This window comes from Clavelina lepadiformis, chromosome 5 (genome assembly GCF_947623445.1).
Source record: "Clavelina lepadiformis chromosome 5, kaClaLepa1.1, whole genome shotgun sequence".
Taxonomy (NCBI): Eukaryota; Metazoa; Chordata; class Ascidiacea; order Aplousobranchia; family Clavelinidae; genus Clavelina; species Clavelina lepadiformis.
The window spans coordinates 14,950,196-14,965,530 of record NC_135244.1 but is presented as its reverse complement, the minus strand read 5'-3'; the positions used below and the strand labels follow the sequence as shown (position 1 = coordinate 14,965,530).

Below are 15,335 nucleotides of genomic sequence, written 5' to 3'. Positions count from 1 at the left end.
TGTTTCTAAATCCTACGTTCAAGAACCAGTTTTCTTTATTTAGCAAACGTTTTTATTGGTATAAATAGCCCATTTTTTTTGTTCACGTAATATGCAAAGGAACACGGTACTCAGGTCATAATGCAGAATCAAGCACTATCTCAATTCACACATCAGTCAATGTGAGTTCCGTTTCATACTCGTATATAGACATGAACATTAAATACTATATTAGGTAAATGGCGTATATAAAAGGCTTGGATTTTTTGGTTTTACAACTGTTCTAACACAGGATTTGAAATTCTGAAATCGAAAAAGTTCTATCCCAGAATATAAAAAATTGTTTTATAATATACATCCTTATATCGGTAACCCTTTCATCGGCCCTTGCTCCATACAAAATTTTGCAACACTACCAGATTCCAATTACGTAATTCAATCAATTTACAGTTCCCTGGGTAACGACTAAGGTCAGTACGAGTGCTGTCACTGTCGTAAAAACTGAATAAGTTTAATGTTTACTATCCTGGGGAATTTGACTTTTTCACCTTTGAATGTCGGTCTTGCCCTAAGTCGCCATAAGTTTTGTTGTCTGCAGGAAGATTTATTTATTGCCTTAAACTTTATGAAACCTTTTCTGCTGATAAAATCAAAAGCTAGCTCAGTCTACACAGAAGACGAACTTATTCACTTACAATTGACAACGTGGAATAATAGCATACATACAGTCAAATCTCGGCATAACGCAATTGTGGATATAATGCAAACGCAATGAGCCCCGATTAAGTTCCACCAAATTAGTAACATTTCAAACATTGGTAGATGTATTAACCCTCTCCATGATAAGCAACGAATGGTGATGATTTGTGATAATATTATGAATTAATGTAATATAAGATTGTGTACGACATAGAATTCTCATCTATCGAATCAGCGAAGCATAACACTGCGTGACGTAATCGATTGCTTCCCGGTTATTGTGCGTGCAGTACGAGTTATCACTTATCACTTATCTGTCTCTTCTTGCTATTGCGTTCAACGCCGCAACATGTCTTTATGCTGTTGCTGTGACAATGTTTTATCTTGATGTATTCGTTCAAAGAAGCTTCAATATAATCAGAATATACGGTTGTCGAGGTGAACAATTAATTCTAAGATTAAGAAAAGCAGAACAACGACCTTGAGGCTCATTCATCATCGAGGATAATAAACAATTCAACTTACAAGCATTGTATTGAAGTGGTCGCCCTTACAGGTTAAGGTACGACAAACAACCATTTCATTACAGATTATATCGTATACTGTAGCCCTACCATATTTTCATCGCCTAAAATGAGGACAATTTCGCCAGCTAGTACAATGCAAATAGAGTTTTACGTTTAAAGGATTTATCAGATGTTTTTAGATAACTATACGCATATGCACAAGTAATGCATTCAGCTTCAAAATCATTACGTCCTTTTCTGAAACAAGGATACTTTTGCCGCAGTTCATCAGAAAACACAGTATATTTCTTTGGCGTTATTGCTTAGCTTTATTTAGCTTTTATGGTTGTCTAAATCAAAACAATGATAAGAAAAATGGGGATCACGTCAATTGACCGTGAACAAATTCACCGGCGACAATCGGTCGTGGTCAACTGACCGGCAACAAATTGGCCGGCGACACAAATCAACCGCTACGCATTTTATTTTTATTTTTTACGCAAATTAGCATTGTTTTTTATTCAAATTATATGATTTAAGGTCAGTCGGTTCTAGGTAAGTTTACGTCACCGTCAGTTGTTCCCCGGTCAGTTGTCCCCGGTGAGTTTGTTCGCGGTCAATTTCCCACGGTTAATTGTCGTGGAACCAGAAAAATGATTAGACCTCTTGCTGTCGCTGAAAAGTCATTTGACTTGACTTAGGCCTCATGCCAAAAAGTCACATAAAAATATAATTGTGTTGAAAATATAAGCAAAAAAGCGAAAAATGCAAAAAAGAGGACATTTTGACATTTTTCAGTAGGCTATACTTTGAGCACAATTCTTTTTTCTTTAGAAAAGAGGATATATGGTAGCCCTAAGTAACACTAATAGTAGGCTAGGCCTACAAAACTCACACCTTTGCTTTATTAATGGGCCTTTTTACATGTGAGGTTCTGTTGCAATTTTTCTGGCGCAAGTTTGAACTTAACACAACATGCGCGCATGTAAAACCACGAACTTGTCGAGACGACTAGCGGTACTTTCGTTACGGTCTGTTAAGTTCGAACTCGTGCCAGAGAAATTGCGACAGATCCTGGCATGTTAAAAGGCCCAAATGTTACAGAGAACGTCGAACAATGTTTGCAATAACAATCAAGAAGGTAGGGCTGGTAGGGCAATTTGTTGGAAAACATTTTTTAAACCAGCAATTCATCATGTTTCATGGCTACAGTAATTTTTTGGAAATAAATACAACGTCTCGCCTAAAAGTTTTGTTGAAAGTATAAGCAACTAACTCGAAATGCGAAAAAAGAGGACATTTGGTCACTTTTGAGCGTCCTTGGAGGACCATTCACTTTTCTTGAAAAAAGAGGACAAATCCTCCTAAAAGAGGACGTATGGTAGGCCTAGTATACTGTACATTGTAAAATATACTCTTAAAGTACAGTGCAGTACAATCCTTTTTAAATGGCCATTGTTTTTACTTTTCCACTTGTTGACGCTAACATGTTGCCACGCGAGTTTTGTGTCTTGTCTTTTTACTCACTGCTTGCAGTTATGCTACCGCCTGTCAGGTAGGCCTAAACCTACTTATTTGAGCGCAGGCTGTCGTTCTTCACTCTGCTTCACTGATAACTGATCTAATTCTACTCTCTCAAGTTATAACATGTACGTAACAAGGTTTACTGAATGAAAAAACTGTTGACATAAAAACCACTGCATATAATTGTATACTCACAAGGGCACAGAAGTAGGTAACTTTAAAGGAAAAACGCATACTGTGCTGAAAATGACAAATAATTAATAAGCGAATAGGTTTCAGTTCAGTGGTTCTCTTTTGTTTAATGCCACGTGCACGACTCATCGATTTTGAAAGGTTTTTGTGTATAAATGGGATTACATTTACATGAAAACAGTTAAGTAGCTCAGTTGTTCCTTTTCGCTAAAAAGAAAACAGTTCGTATCATATCTCATCGAGTCATCGTTTATGTTTCTTGATGGTTTTTAAAATGTTTTCGTTACAATAAGGTTACAATGAAGAGAGTTTAACCTGTTTTTTTTGACAATATGATGTCAGCCAAGAATGAGAATATCAAGCTCGTCGTGAAATTGTTACGTAGGCTATGTATAAAAAATTACTAAACGGATATTTGCTAAAAACCTGCAAGCCTTACACTTTTAATTCGAGTTAATAAAAGAGAAAACATAGGAAACAGAAGCGTTTATTCAATAACGACCAGGGTTTGACGCATGACGCATACATGCCTTCTACAACGTTACTGCAAACCTTGTATAGCAGTCCTTAGTAAGCGATTCCTTGCGCGCAGTGTGCATGAAACGGGGTGCTATCTAGCTAGCTAACAGCTTTAGGGCAGGCCAACCTGATTGTTACAGGTGACAAAATAACAGGGAAGACCTCTAAGGAAGCTGCGTTGCGAATGACATTTGTAAATAGTTTAATTTTACGTATTTAGCCAAGGGATCTGTCGTTTTTCTGTTTTTAGTTTGTTTAACAATTTTTTTGAGTTAGCATCGATGTAAGTAAGCTAAACTAAGCATTAGCATACATATACTGCTAACACCACAACAGGGGTACAGTTGCTAAAACATCGATAATATAATACAAATCTTAAAAAATTTCGAGAAATAAATAATAATTGTGCGTTATTTGATGTGGATAAATCTAAACTGATAAACACGATATTCAATGGCTACCGTATAACACTTCTGCAGCTTCCCGAAAGTGTTTGCTTTAATTACATTGTTAATGTTAATTAACTAGTAGCCTATTTTATGAATCCTACTGTTTTGTTGTAAGTGGAATATCCTGCTGAACGACGACGAAAACTTGTAGAGGAGGCGTATACAATACCGATAGGCCTAGTTAGGCATTCGAGGAGATGCATATGCAATACTGATAAGATTTGCATCATGAATCCGGAGAGTAGCAAATATAGATGGATTATATTAGGCTGCTCGTTTATAAATATGGGCTTGAGTTGGGGTTTGCTGTATTCGGTTGGGGTATTATATAAAGGCTGGATGACTTACTTTGAATCGCCTGCTAGTTACGTTTCTTTCGCTGGAGCTTTGCCGGTTTCAATAGGATGTATTTCGGGTTGGTGTAAATGTTATAAAACGAAAAGTATATTTCAAGCCTTTAACATGATCAATTGCAGGTCCGGTATATGGATTCCTTGCTGGAAAACTCGGTTTCAGAAAGATTGGGATCATTGGTGGCTTTCTTATGGCTTTAGGGATGATTATCAGTTCATTTGCTGACAGTGTCCTGACGTTGTGCTTTTCGTTTGGTCTTGTAGCAGGTTGTGCTTTCGTTTGGTCTTGTAGCAGGGTTGCTATAAAACTACTTTGTTATACATTCAGTTCAATCCGTTGGTTAACACAGATTTTAGTAAGTCTGGCGTACTAATAGGTTTTGTTTTATGGCTGTATGGTATACAGTATATCACTTTTATTCTGATGTAAGTCGTCATGTTAGTTCTATTTCTAACTGGATACTAAAGTCTATATCACGTCAACATCTTTTTCGTTGCACTTTTTTTGCACAGCATAAGTACGATATTGCATAGCAAACATTTTATCTCTTCGTAGGTTTCGGGACTGGATTTTTGGCATTTGCAAGCTGCGGCATTATCAACGATTACTTTTTGCACGATAGACTGCTAGCAGAAGGTGTTATAGGTGGTGGATTGTGCCTAGGAACTTTCGGATTTTCACTTCTACAACAATTCCTGCAAAACCTTTATCAGTGGCAGGTATAACATAGTTTCAATAGACTGTACAGTACCTGCTGCTGTGATATAAGCAATAAGCATATCCAGCTATTATTCAAATGTTGAAATTACAGGGTTCGTTGTTGTTAGCTGGCGCTGTGTGTTTTCATGGGTGCTTGACAAGCATGTTTTTTATTCGCGGTAACGAAATTGCAAACCATCCTTTTAATATGTGGTCCAAAAGTGAGAATATACAGCAAAAACAAATGCAAGATAGTTTCAACGACGAACAAGTAAAAGGCAACGAAAAATATGAAGCACAGTCTGGCGACATGGATACTACAAACCATACTACCAGCGAACGCAGAAGAAAGCAGAGTATGCTATTGCTTTATTTACATGCATAACCAGTGTTTTTAAAGCGTTTTGATAGATCGAAACGGTCTTTTGAATTTATCCAACGGTCTCTCAGAAATTGTTCTCCTGCAACTACAGAAAATTAGCAATTACAGTAGATATGCCGGCGTATAAGGCGCATTTTTTATGACGTTTGGCTTAAAATTTTTAGCTAGGCATTGCTGAATTTTTTTTCGAAAACGTGTTATAAACCAATTTTCTATTTGAAAGGAATACATTGCCTGGGATGGTGCTGATTTTAACGTAAAATAGTTTAGATTTCGGTAAACTTGCAAGCCGCTGATTAAAAATTCATTATCGGTGAATTGTCGTTTGGTTTAACCGATGTCCAGCGACAAATTTTACACCGCAGAAAGACGTTTTGTAAAATATGCACTGAATAATAAATAATCTGTTTTAGCAATTTGTTATAGTTAATTTTATATACTTAAGTAACATAACTGCGATCTCTTAAAGCTTTTTAGCGGTCGCCAAAATTAAATCTTAAAAAAGCCTGTGCATAACAAATCATTCCTTCGATGAGTTCATAATGAGGTAACAATCAACACCTAAATGGAAGTCTGGTCGGCTTCTGAAAATTTTCTGGCCTAAATAAAATATTTTTACTTTACTGTATAGCGTTGTAGAGTATTAAGGGTAAAGCGTTCTTTCATTTCAAGCCAGCCACCAATTCTTCGATAACAATTGATCATTTTTGATTTCATGAATTGTGTTATCATGTTTTTGTCTATTTTTTGCGCCTATACTTTTCATCGTTAACTCATTTGGTAACTTTTAGTTTTATAGTTTGGTAACTTTAAACTAGGCTTTAAAGACAAATGTCTGGTTCAAGCCGCATACATTAGACCCGTTTCCATCTCTGATTTACCGTTCACTATTTTCACAGAGGGGCTGGGTTTCTTAAGACGTTCTTTTCGACTGTGGCAGAATCCTATGTTCATGCTTCTCATTCTATCTGATATCGTGTCTTGGCTGGCTACCTTCATACCTTATGTGCACATTGTAGACCGAGGGAGGTGAGACTTAACTCAAATGCTACACAGTACTACAAATTGGCTTTGTCCTATACGTATGAGTGGTAGTCGAAACTTCGCTCCTACTCACAATACACTGATTTTTTACAAGAGACCTTTCATAATAAAGTACCAAGGTATCTTTAGTTTTTTTCAGAAACTTTGGAAAGTCTAGCCATTGGTATACAAACGACAACTTACACATTCTATTTTAACATTGTCGTAATTTTCAGTGCGACATTAGTTTGATTGATAATTAAACTAAGACCTTATTTATTTAAGTAAGGAAAAAATGCGAAAATTCATTGCTTTAATGGAATTACGCTGGCAATTTTGACTTTAAAAGGAGTGATAACATTATTGTATTTTTGGTTTAAAAACGCGTCCCCATTTAAAGCACGTTTATGGCTTCATGAATTAAAACACTCCCTCAGAAACTTTTACTCAAGAGTAATCATGCCTAAGTAAACTTTAGAAATAAAATACCAAATTACTAAAAGCCTCAGCCTAAAAGTTCTTATAAAAGAGTATATGAAATAATTAATTAATGTAGCCGCAGTCATCACGCATTGCAGCGATCTCACCCTTGTTGCGTAATAAAGGTAACCTAGTTGTATTATAGAACACAGAACGACTGCGGAAGCATTGAAAACTTAATGTTTGTATCTTAAAATTAATGTGAAACATAATTTATGGGATGATAAGCCACATCGGAAAGTCGTGGTATTGTACTCACGCTAACTGTACAAATGAGCATAATGATTTATTAACCAAATTAAGTCTATCAACAAGAATAAATATGTCAACTTCACAGGGGTGCAATTTCAAGAGAACAGGTTACATCTTAATGAATTGATATTCAAAATAGCAAAATTTCAAATTTTAGGCTGTGCAATCTAGATGAAAACACTGCCGCAAAGCTGTCTTCTGCAATTGGTTTAGCTGGAATTGTTGGTAGGCCTCTGACTGGGATACTTGGCAATTACCTTCGAATTCACCCACTCTGGTGCTATTGTGCGATACAGGTATCAAGGCAAAAGACGGCAGCTACGTGCAGTACATGTTAACCTAGCCTTAGATGAAACATTGTTCTATAAAGCAGCTACATTTTATTCCGCTCGTGTCTTAGGCATGTTTTCATAATAGAATCTATACTATCTTTTTCGTTTTCACACATAGACAGCGTAACTACTTTTGGGTACCCTATACAGTATCTCTTCGGTCATTCTCGCAACGAAATTTGTGCTGATTTATTATCAAATTTGTAGGCTATGATGTTCGAGTTTATAAGCTTTTGCAACTGCGTACAGAGCATTTGGCAGATGTTGTGTTTCTTTTGGACGTCCCGGATGGCTAGATGAGCCTTCAGCCCTATGCGGTGTGGTCACGCCATTGTGTTCAATTTGTATGTGGTATAATCCAAATTGATTTTGCAGATGACCTGTGGCCTTGCCACATTTTTGAGTTCCTTCTGGTCTGACGTTTACGGATTGTTTGCCTTTGCGGTAATTTTTGGCCTTTCAAGCAACGGGTACGGAATGATAAAAGCCAGCGTAGCAGTGACGTTGGGAAAAGATCACTTCGTGGATGCTCTCAGCTGGATGCTTTTGGAAGAAGGAATAGGAATTGCTCTAGGTCCTATGCTGGCGGGTGAGTCCCATACTATAAGTTAGTTCAAATCTACGTAGCAGTCGATTATTTCAGTGGGCTATCTTGATGGTTTTCTCTTATGGCGTTGGTTCATACGTTTACATCCAAGAATATTTTAACTTAAATTTTTCTATTTCTTCAGATACAAATTTTTATAGGTGATTAAATATTGATAGCCTACTTCCTTGCAGCAGTATCAGATCGTAAGATTAAAATCTAAATGCATAATGAATTAATGTTTTGCTCTAGGTTTAATCTATGATGTAACCGGCTCGTACAATTGGTCGTTTCGTTTTTCCGGAGCATTGTTGATGTTTTCCGCACTAATGTGCTTGCTCAAGCCGTTCATTGAACGGTGCCAACAAGACACAAACCAACAAGAAGTTACCTACGCCGATGAAAACGAAAACATCGTATTATAGAGATTGTTGGACCGTGGTAACTCTTCAAAAATACAGCCCATTCAACAGACCATCTCTGTCGACAGCCCCTGCTATTTTGGTTGACATTACACAGCCATGCGCTTGAACTTAATTCAGAGGTGTCTATTTTTATAGCGTGTCTCGAAGGCTACATTCCACATACGGCTGACGAGGGAAATAACGAGTATTTATACGATATTTGATGAATTTTATTTTCGCTTGATGTAAATGAAATTGGTTAAATCTAAACATATGCCAGTGTCCAAAACAATAATTTCGTTTGTTTTTAAACGAAAGAATTAACTGGCTTGTAATTATCATGTAGTCACACGCGACCCAACAAAACGGTTTTGTTATTTAACCTCGTTTGGTAATATCAAACTTTGCGAAAGTTTGCATTTCTCAATATCTTTTTCGTTTTCCCCCCAAACGTAAATTTATAGAAATGTTATGTCATGCAAAATGAATGTTATGTCATGTAACTATGCTTTCCTTTTTGATGAGCAAACGTCATCATCTTTATTTTTACCATTTCAACAAATAGGCTATAAGTTATATATTTTTTAAACAAACGGTAAGACCATATTTCCGAGAAGCGAAGAGCTCTTGGATCGGGCTAAATTCAAAAAATTTGACGTTACTACTCACTTACACAATTGGTTGTTAGCTCTGTTGGTTTTAAATGTGACATGTAGGCTATAAGATTCCGGCTAGGTTCAAAACTTTGTGGTAAATTAAATGCCTTTGCTTTCTTCACTGAAATCGACCAATTCAGCTATTGCCCAGCACCCTTCTTCATTTAGCTTGAACTTGTGGTATAGATTTTTTTAACTGTGACCACACCATGAAAATAAAAGAAATATTAACATAAATGCGATCCATGCAGTGAAAGCTCATAGAATTTTAAAACTTTCGTCATGGAATGATTTGGCGATCTCACAAAAGAAAAAGGTGATTATTTAATATAAGCTACAATTAAGTCAATATCATACAATCTGTTGTCGTAGGTAGTAATGCACAGTACTGATGCGGTCATGTTAGCTCATATCTAGCTGTGCTGCAGGAGCAAACAAAACTATAACATGTTCGCATGTACTGGACCTTTTGCTTCAGCTCGAAGAGATTTCAATGTACAGCAGCATTGAAGTAGTCTTTCTAGACTCTGGAAGTCTGTCCAAAACATTATTCTTACATCAGATGCATAAAGTTGCAGTGGCTGCTGTAGAGTAACCACCAGGGGACATTGTTTGGATCTAAAATAGCCTCCATATTGATCATTGAAAAGGGAAACGGCGTAAAGCTGGTTATCGGTTGTTTTGTACAACCTGTTTAGTCAGTTATAGTTTGACAATTACTATTGAATTTTGCAAAAACGAATATGTTAATTCTTTTACTAGACATATTCAGTCCTTTTTGAACTTACCCCAATTTTGAAATGTTTCATTATTATTGACATAAAAACATGCTTTGGCATAAACAAACAAGAAAAAGCCGCACTAACACAAAGCTATAGACGACGTAATCAACCCTTTCCGACGAAAGGTTCTAAAATGTTCAAAAATACCATACTAAGCCCGGCCTTTTTAAAATATAACTTAAACGTTTCATCGGTCTGAAAATGTATTACTTCAAACTGAGAAACCGAGCACGGAAGACCAGAAAACTCTCCAATTACTTTCAGCATTCTTTCTTTACACGGTCTACCAGAAGAATCAACGTCGACCTTTTGTGTTCGCAATTGCATGATAAACTTTTTAACATAACATTTCTGACCATGAAGTAGAATAAATATCATATTATGTATAAAAAGAACCCCTCCGGTTAGGTTAAGGTCTTTTGCCCAAGTACGAAGTAAAGAAATATACTTGGACTTCGAGCGCATATGATCCAGTTGCAACAGGTGAGTCGAAGCAGTAGGCAACTGCTTCATTTCTGCAGCAAGTTGATGAGAAGAAGTTTCATAGTTAGCCACATGACGTCTCACCCACTCAATAAGTTCAGTTAACATGGGTTGGTTAATAAGTGAATTGGTTTCCAAAAACGCGGTGAGGTCTTTCCGAAAAGATTCAAATTCACTCCGTTTTAACGTAGGTCTAGAAACGTGCAGAATTGGCAAAGATGTTGGGTAGTCTTTGTTCAGTTGGCAGGAAAAAGAAATCATTTTTCCAACATCTTCAAGATTCACTGTAAACGAGAGTTCCCCAAGGCCATAGCTTTCCTCATCCAGCAAGAATTCACCATCCTTGCAATAAATCGATGCCAGTACTTTCAATTCGTCACTAACATCAGGTTCATTGTTCATGGCAGTTAAACAGACCTAATCGTGCTATGCCTGGCAATAACACATAAGTAGTTCAGTTAAGCTTGTTACACGCATTGAGGAAGATAAACGGTTTATCCTGCCACGACGTACATGTTGTTTGTATCAGAATATTAGCAGCAATTACTACATAGATATAGTTGCCCACATTGCTTCAACAACAAAACAATATGACATAAACAACGTTCAAAAACAATTTTAAGCGATTATTAACCAATGGACAAATTAATCCTATCTAAGACAAAAATGTATTTGCCCAGCATATCTTTTTGCTGATACAAAATCCATACTTCAGTTCAATAACTGAATTTGAATGTTTTTTTCAGTAAATCTTTTCAATGTCCACTACACCACGGAAGTGAGCTTTACACGTCAATTTGGTAAAGGTAAAGAAAATGCCAGAAAGTGGAACATTTTTACTGTAATCAGGAGAAGTCATATTCTGTAAGCATAATTGAATAAAGGTCACTATATGATAAGCTACAACCACAAAAGTTGTAGCAATCAAGCAGTCTCTACAAGTCTTTCATATACTCCTCAATTTCTGCTTTAGAAAACATGTGATAATTCTCCTCTTTGGTGACACTTGCAACTTCAACATTGGTCGCTGTTAATTTCTCTTCCATCACCTGTTTTAGGATTCCCAGGACACACTTTGTAGCTTCTTTTAAAGTCATTGACTTTCGAAAAAAATGCAAGAAAATTTTAAAAATTAGAAGTACGCTTAACAAATAACATTACTGGACATGCGGTACCTTATTATTAAAGAATTGTAATGTGAGTCATATTATTAGACCATTGGGAATATTGCATAAAGAAAAAAGTCAAACTGATTGATCACCTTATGATATTGTTCTTCAAGTGAAGTCTGGGCACCTTCTGATGCAGATCCTATAGCTTTGGCCAAGCAGTTAACAAATGTCCCAGACGGATCCAAGTGAAACAATTGTGGTCCTTTTTCATCGTAACCAGCAAATAACAATGCAACGCCAAATGGACGACTCTGTTTGTCAAAAAACATCGTATAAACATATATAAAGCAATAAACACGACAAATACAGGAAAACAGGTTGGAATCGAGTGAAACTGATAAATGATAAAATTGTTTGAAAAATGTAAGAAACTGTGAAGCATCTTGTAAGTTAAATACTACATAGAGCTTTTTATTTAATACACTAAAATTAAATTATGCTAAACGTGTCAACAGTAATGTGCTACTCATATCCTTTGCGCTTCAAAAACTGTCATGAGCTGTAAATACTTACCATTGCACCTGGTTCAGAATCTTCTTCTCCAAACTGAAGTGCAAGATTTGAAACTGATTTCGTGATGCTCTCAACATTCATTCTTTCATCATAAGTAAACCAATGATTCTAACAACCATAAAAATAATTACATAAGAATACTTCATCCACTTAAGCTGTAAGCTTGAACTTTAGAGATAAAATTTCCATACCTGGGCTTCAACCCTTGCCTTGTCTATCATAGTTTTAGAGTCAGCTATTAACCCACTCATGGCACAGCCTAAAATAATAAAAATGAATTTAATTTTTACAATATGTGTAAACTTAGGTCTCTAGTATATTCCAAAAAAATCACAAGTAAGCAAGAAACTATCTTGGCATTAAAACTGCGTATCTTTTTCAAATTTAAATACATTTAAATTAAAATATTACACAAAATAGAAAAGTTATATAATTAGTAAAAGGACGGTTAAAAACAATACATACCGACATGCCTATCAATTTCAAATATTTTTTCAATACTAGCAGGTTCAATTAACGGCGAAGTGATTCTTTTTTCAACAGCTAGGACGACTCCCTCTGATGTCTGTATACCCATAGCGGTAGAACCCAATTTAATTGCTTCAATCGCATATTCTACTTGAAAGATTCTTCCCTCCGGTGAAAAAGTGTTGACACCTCGATCGTATTCAGACCTTGTCATAAACATTTTTCTATAATTATGTTTCTAAAAGCAAAAAAAGATAACATTTATATTACCCGAAAACTTGCATGTTGGAACGCACTATTTCTCATGGAAAACTGCGGGGCTAGGCTAGGCATGTTGATGTGCACTGTAGCCTCGACTCTTTGTTTATTTACTATAAATTGGCATTCAAATAACCGGTTTTTCTATATTTATTATAATTCGGCATAATGAGTATTTGGTGTATATGTTGGTGAATCACATGTGTGCAGGTGCCACACTTTCCACTATGGGCTCATCCTATAGGCCTATAGTTAAAATTCAGTTTCTTATGTGTTTGATGCAGTGGAACTAATAAAATTCTGTCGGTAAACCCAACGGGAAATTACATTATTTTTCAGCGAGAAATTATGCGCGCAAAAGAGGCAAAGTTTGGCGTGATTGCATGCACTGAAGCCTCAATTCTTTGTTTATTAATTATAAATTGGCGTTCAAACAAACTGCTTTTTTTGTTTGTTTATTGTAAATTGGTATGAAGAATGCAGTGCACGTTGAAGAATCTCCTGTAACCAGCTGCCACACTTTTCACCCTAACTGCAGAGTTTAGCATAGGCTAAACTGGCTTTTTGATTTTTTGGTCAAGATCTTAGGTGCGCAAAATATCTAACAGTGCACTCATAGGCTGCTAATCACTCAGGTGCCAGCTGGTTTTCGTGCTTGAATGCAAAAATTTCCTGCCAACTTATTTATATTATTATTATTATTACCTGCAAAAACTCAATAAAATTACTTTAAAAATAAATTTAAAAAGTATACATTTTTGGCAAAATTTCGTACACTCTACTCTCGACAAACTTCACTTTATTCAGTTATTATTTTCTTTACATTTCCGAAACAAAGTAAAACAGTTCAGTCTCAACATTCTGTACTACTCATTGCACTTTTTGGCAATATCGCATTGTCATACCCCTAGCTTTTGAACACAAAATGTAACAGTTTATTAACTTCAAACTTAGGCCTATAAACGTTTACACTAATACTGTCATTACCAAGCCAACTCCTTCGTTCCTCTAAGTCTAATGCTTGGTCATGATTTTGCTTTAGGGCGGTTAATAAAACGCATCAGTGCTAGTACTCAACAAACATCTTGATAAAAACGAGTTTCCCTAATATTTTAATCATCAACCAATATATACCTATTTATTGCTTTGATAAATTAACTTTACTTTAATAACCACTAAATTTACACAGGCAAATGCTAACTAACAACCACGCAAAAATTTTTTGCAAAATATAAATTATATTAAATGTTTATCAAGTTCTCAGAAGATTAAGATTTATCATGCTAACTAAACCGAAAATTTGATTAGATTCCATGCACCAAATGTTTTTGTAAATGTTGACTTAAATTTTAGGCCCAAGTAAAACAATTGATTATATTATAATTATTGATCTGACCAGCTCGAAGCACAGGATGGTTTTTCACCATTCGTGGTCCTTATCCAGAAAACAAGTTTACAGGGGATCACGAGAAGTGACCGTGAACAAACTCACCGGCGACAACTGGTAGTGGACAACTGACCGGCAACAAATTGGCCGGCGATCAAATTAACCGTGACGTAAATTGGCCGGCGATGAAATTAACCGTCGATAAATTGGCCGGCGATCAAATTAACCGGCGACAAATTGGCCGTCAAAAGGTCAAAATTCTAATTCACTATCTGGTCGCTATCTAGTCACTATCCAATTTAGTATGTGTATTGCAGTCAAGGTTGCCACTCGTAGAGTTTTTTGGCCCCTTGTAGGGTGTAGGGTGACCCTACGGGTTTTTCACCTTTATTCATAGATTTCCTATTGTTACATGCATTTTCCCGGTCTAGACGAGTTGTTTGATGAGATTATGAAACAATGCGTTGTAGCCTATCTCATGTTGTAACAATGGACTCATTGCAATAACAATGGACACTTTAGTTAAGTAAATTGTCAGATTGAAGCTGTACGTCAGGACTCCCCTAGTTTTAAGTCTTGGTTATGGTTATACTAATAATTGTAAATTGCAAAAAGAGTTGGAGAAGCCCAGCAGGTGGAGACTGGAGAGTGAGACAGCAGATGAGCAGAATCAGCAGATTGAACAGACAGGAATCAAGTGATCTTGTTTTGTAGATTTACGACTTTGTGTTGTTTAAGTGAGTTGCCAGTAAACCCGGTGTAATGCCTAGCCACGTGATTGAGATACTTTTGCAGACTAGATGCCGACACTTTTAGTATAAAACTGATTTTTAAGGTCTGAAAATGGCAGAAGTAATCTCAGAGAGAGGTAAGAAAAAATTAGTTTACAACCATTACATTTTCTGGAGAGATGGACAAAGTTCAGACGGGAAAACTACATTCTGGAGATGCAGCAATTACTACAAGAGTTCTTGTAAGGCTCGTCTCCATACTGTAGATGGCTTAGTCACGAAAGAGTTGCACGAACACAGTTACCTACAAGAAGAGAGACATGTTCAAGTGGCCAAACTACTTACGGTCGTCAAGGAACGCGCTGGCAACGCTAACGATACGTCCACACCAGCAAATATCATATCTGACGCGACAGTGGGATTGCCAGGTGCCGTCAGAGCGCATATTGTGGAAAAAAATCTGAAAAGAACAATACAACGAACACGACTTAGGACTGCTGCAGCA

At 36.4% G+C, this 15,335-nt stretch overlaps 3 protein-coding genes across 4 annotated transcripts; 1 reads left to right on the top strand and 2 right to left on the bottom strand.

Moving 5' to 3' along the window:
- Window positions 1-1,009: 1,009 nt before the first annotated feature.
- On the top strand, window positions 1,010-8,883 carry LOC143459091 (monocarboxylate transporter 2-like). 2 transcript variants are annotated; one of them, XM_076956062.1, is made up of 8 exons: window positions 1,010-1,240; window positions 4,345-4,488; window positions 4,778-4,941; window positions 5,034-5,277; window positions 6,203-6,332; window positions 7,216-7,354; window positions 7,766-7,979; window positions 8,229-8,883. In XM_076956062.1, exons 2-8 carry the CDS (start codon window positions 4,413-4,415, stop codon window positions 8,399-8,401), a joined length of 1,140 nt encoding a protein of 379 aa, XP_076812177.1. In that variant the 5' UTR covers window positions 1,010-1,240; window positions 4,345-4,412; the 3' UTR covers window positions 8,402-8,883. The 2 variants fall into 2 exon arrangements, with proteins under 2 accessions (XP_076812177.1, XP_076812176.1); XM_076956061.1 differs by lacking the exon at window positions 1,010-1,240 and adding an exon at window positions 2,938-4,283.
- A 16-nt stretch (window positions 8,884-8,899) lies between these two features.
- LOC143459094 (RWD domain-containing protein 3-like) lies at window positions 8,900-10,704 on the bottom strand. Its single transcript, XM_076956066.1, has one exon. It carries the CDS (start codon window positions 10,701-10,703, stop codon window positions 9,924-9,926), a length of 780 nt encoding a protein of 259 aa, XP_076812181.1. The 5' UTR covers window position 10,704; the 3' UTR covers window positions 8,900-9,923.
- Window positions 10,705-10,733: 29 nt separating this feature from the next.
- LOC143459095 (proteasome subunit alpha type-5-like) lies at window positions 10,734-12,712 on the bottom strand. Its single transcript, XM_076956067.1, has 5 exons — window positions 12,452-12,712; window positions 12,178-12,245; window positions 11,987-12,094; window positions 11,563-11,724; window positions 10,734-11,401 (listed from the first exon to the last, which is right to left on the bottom strand). Exons 1-5 carry the CDS (start codon window positions 12,672-12,674, stop codon window positions 11,237-11,239), a joined length of 726 nt encoding a protein of 241 aa, XP_076812182.1. The 5' UTR covers window positions 12,675-12,712; the 3' UTR covers window positions 10,734-11,236.
- Window positions 12,713-15,335: the final 2,623 nt, after the last annotated feature.

Excerpts from the sequence above, each read along its gene's own strand:
- LOC143459095 (XM_076956067.1), bottom strand. The coding sequence starts at position 12,674 with ATGTTTATGACAAGGTCTGAATACGATCGAGGTGTCAACACTTTTTCA. Across the intron at positions 12,095-12,177 it reads AGGCAAGGGTTGAAGCCCAG|AATCATTGGTTTACTTATGA; the intron begins GTATGGAAATTT and ends TATGGTTGTTAG. Across the intron at positions 11,725-11,986 it reads ATTCTGAACCAGGTGCAATG|AGTCGTCCATTTGGCGTTGC; the intron begins GTAAGTATTTAC and ends TTTGACAAACAG.
- LOC143459091 (XM_076956061.1), top strand. The coding sequence starts at position 4,097 with ATGAATCCGGAGAGTAGCAAATATAGATGGATTATATTAGGCTGCTCG. Across the intron at positions 6,333-7,215 it reads CACATTGTAGACCGAGGGAG|GCTGTGCAATCTAGATGAAA; the intron begins GTGAGACTTAAC and ends TTCAAATTTTAG. Across the intron at positions 7,980-8,228 it reads TCTAGGTCCTATGCTGGCGG|GTTTAATCTATGATGTAACC; the intron begins GTGAGTCCCATA and ends GTTTTGCTCTAG.
- LOC143459094 (XM_076956066.1), bottom strand. The coding sequence starts at position 10,703 with ATGAACAATGAACCTGATGTTAGTGACGAATTGAAAGTACTGGCATCG.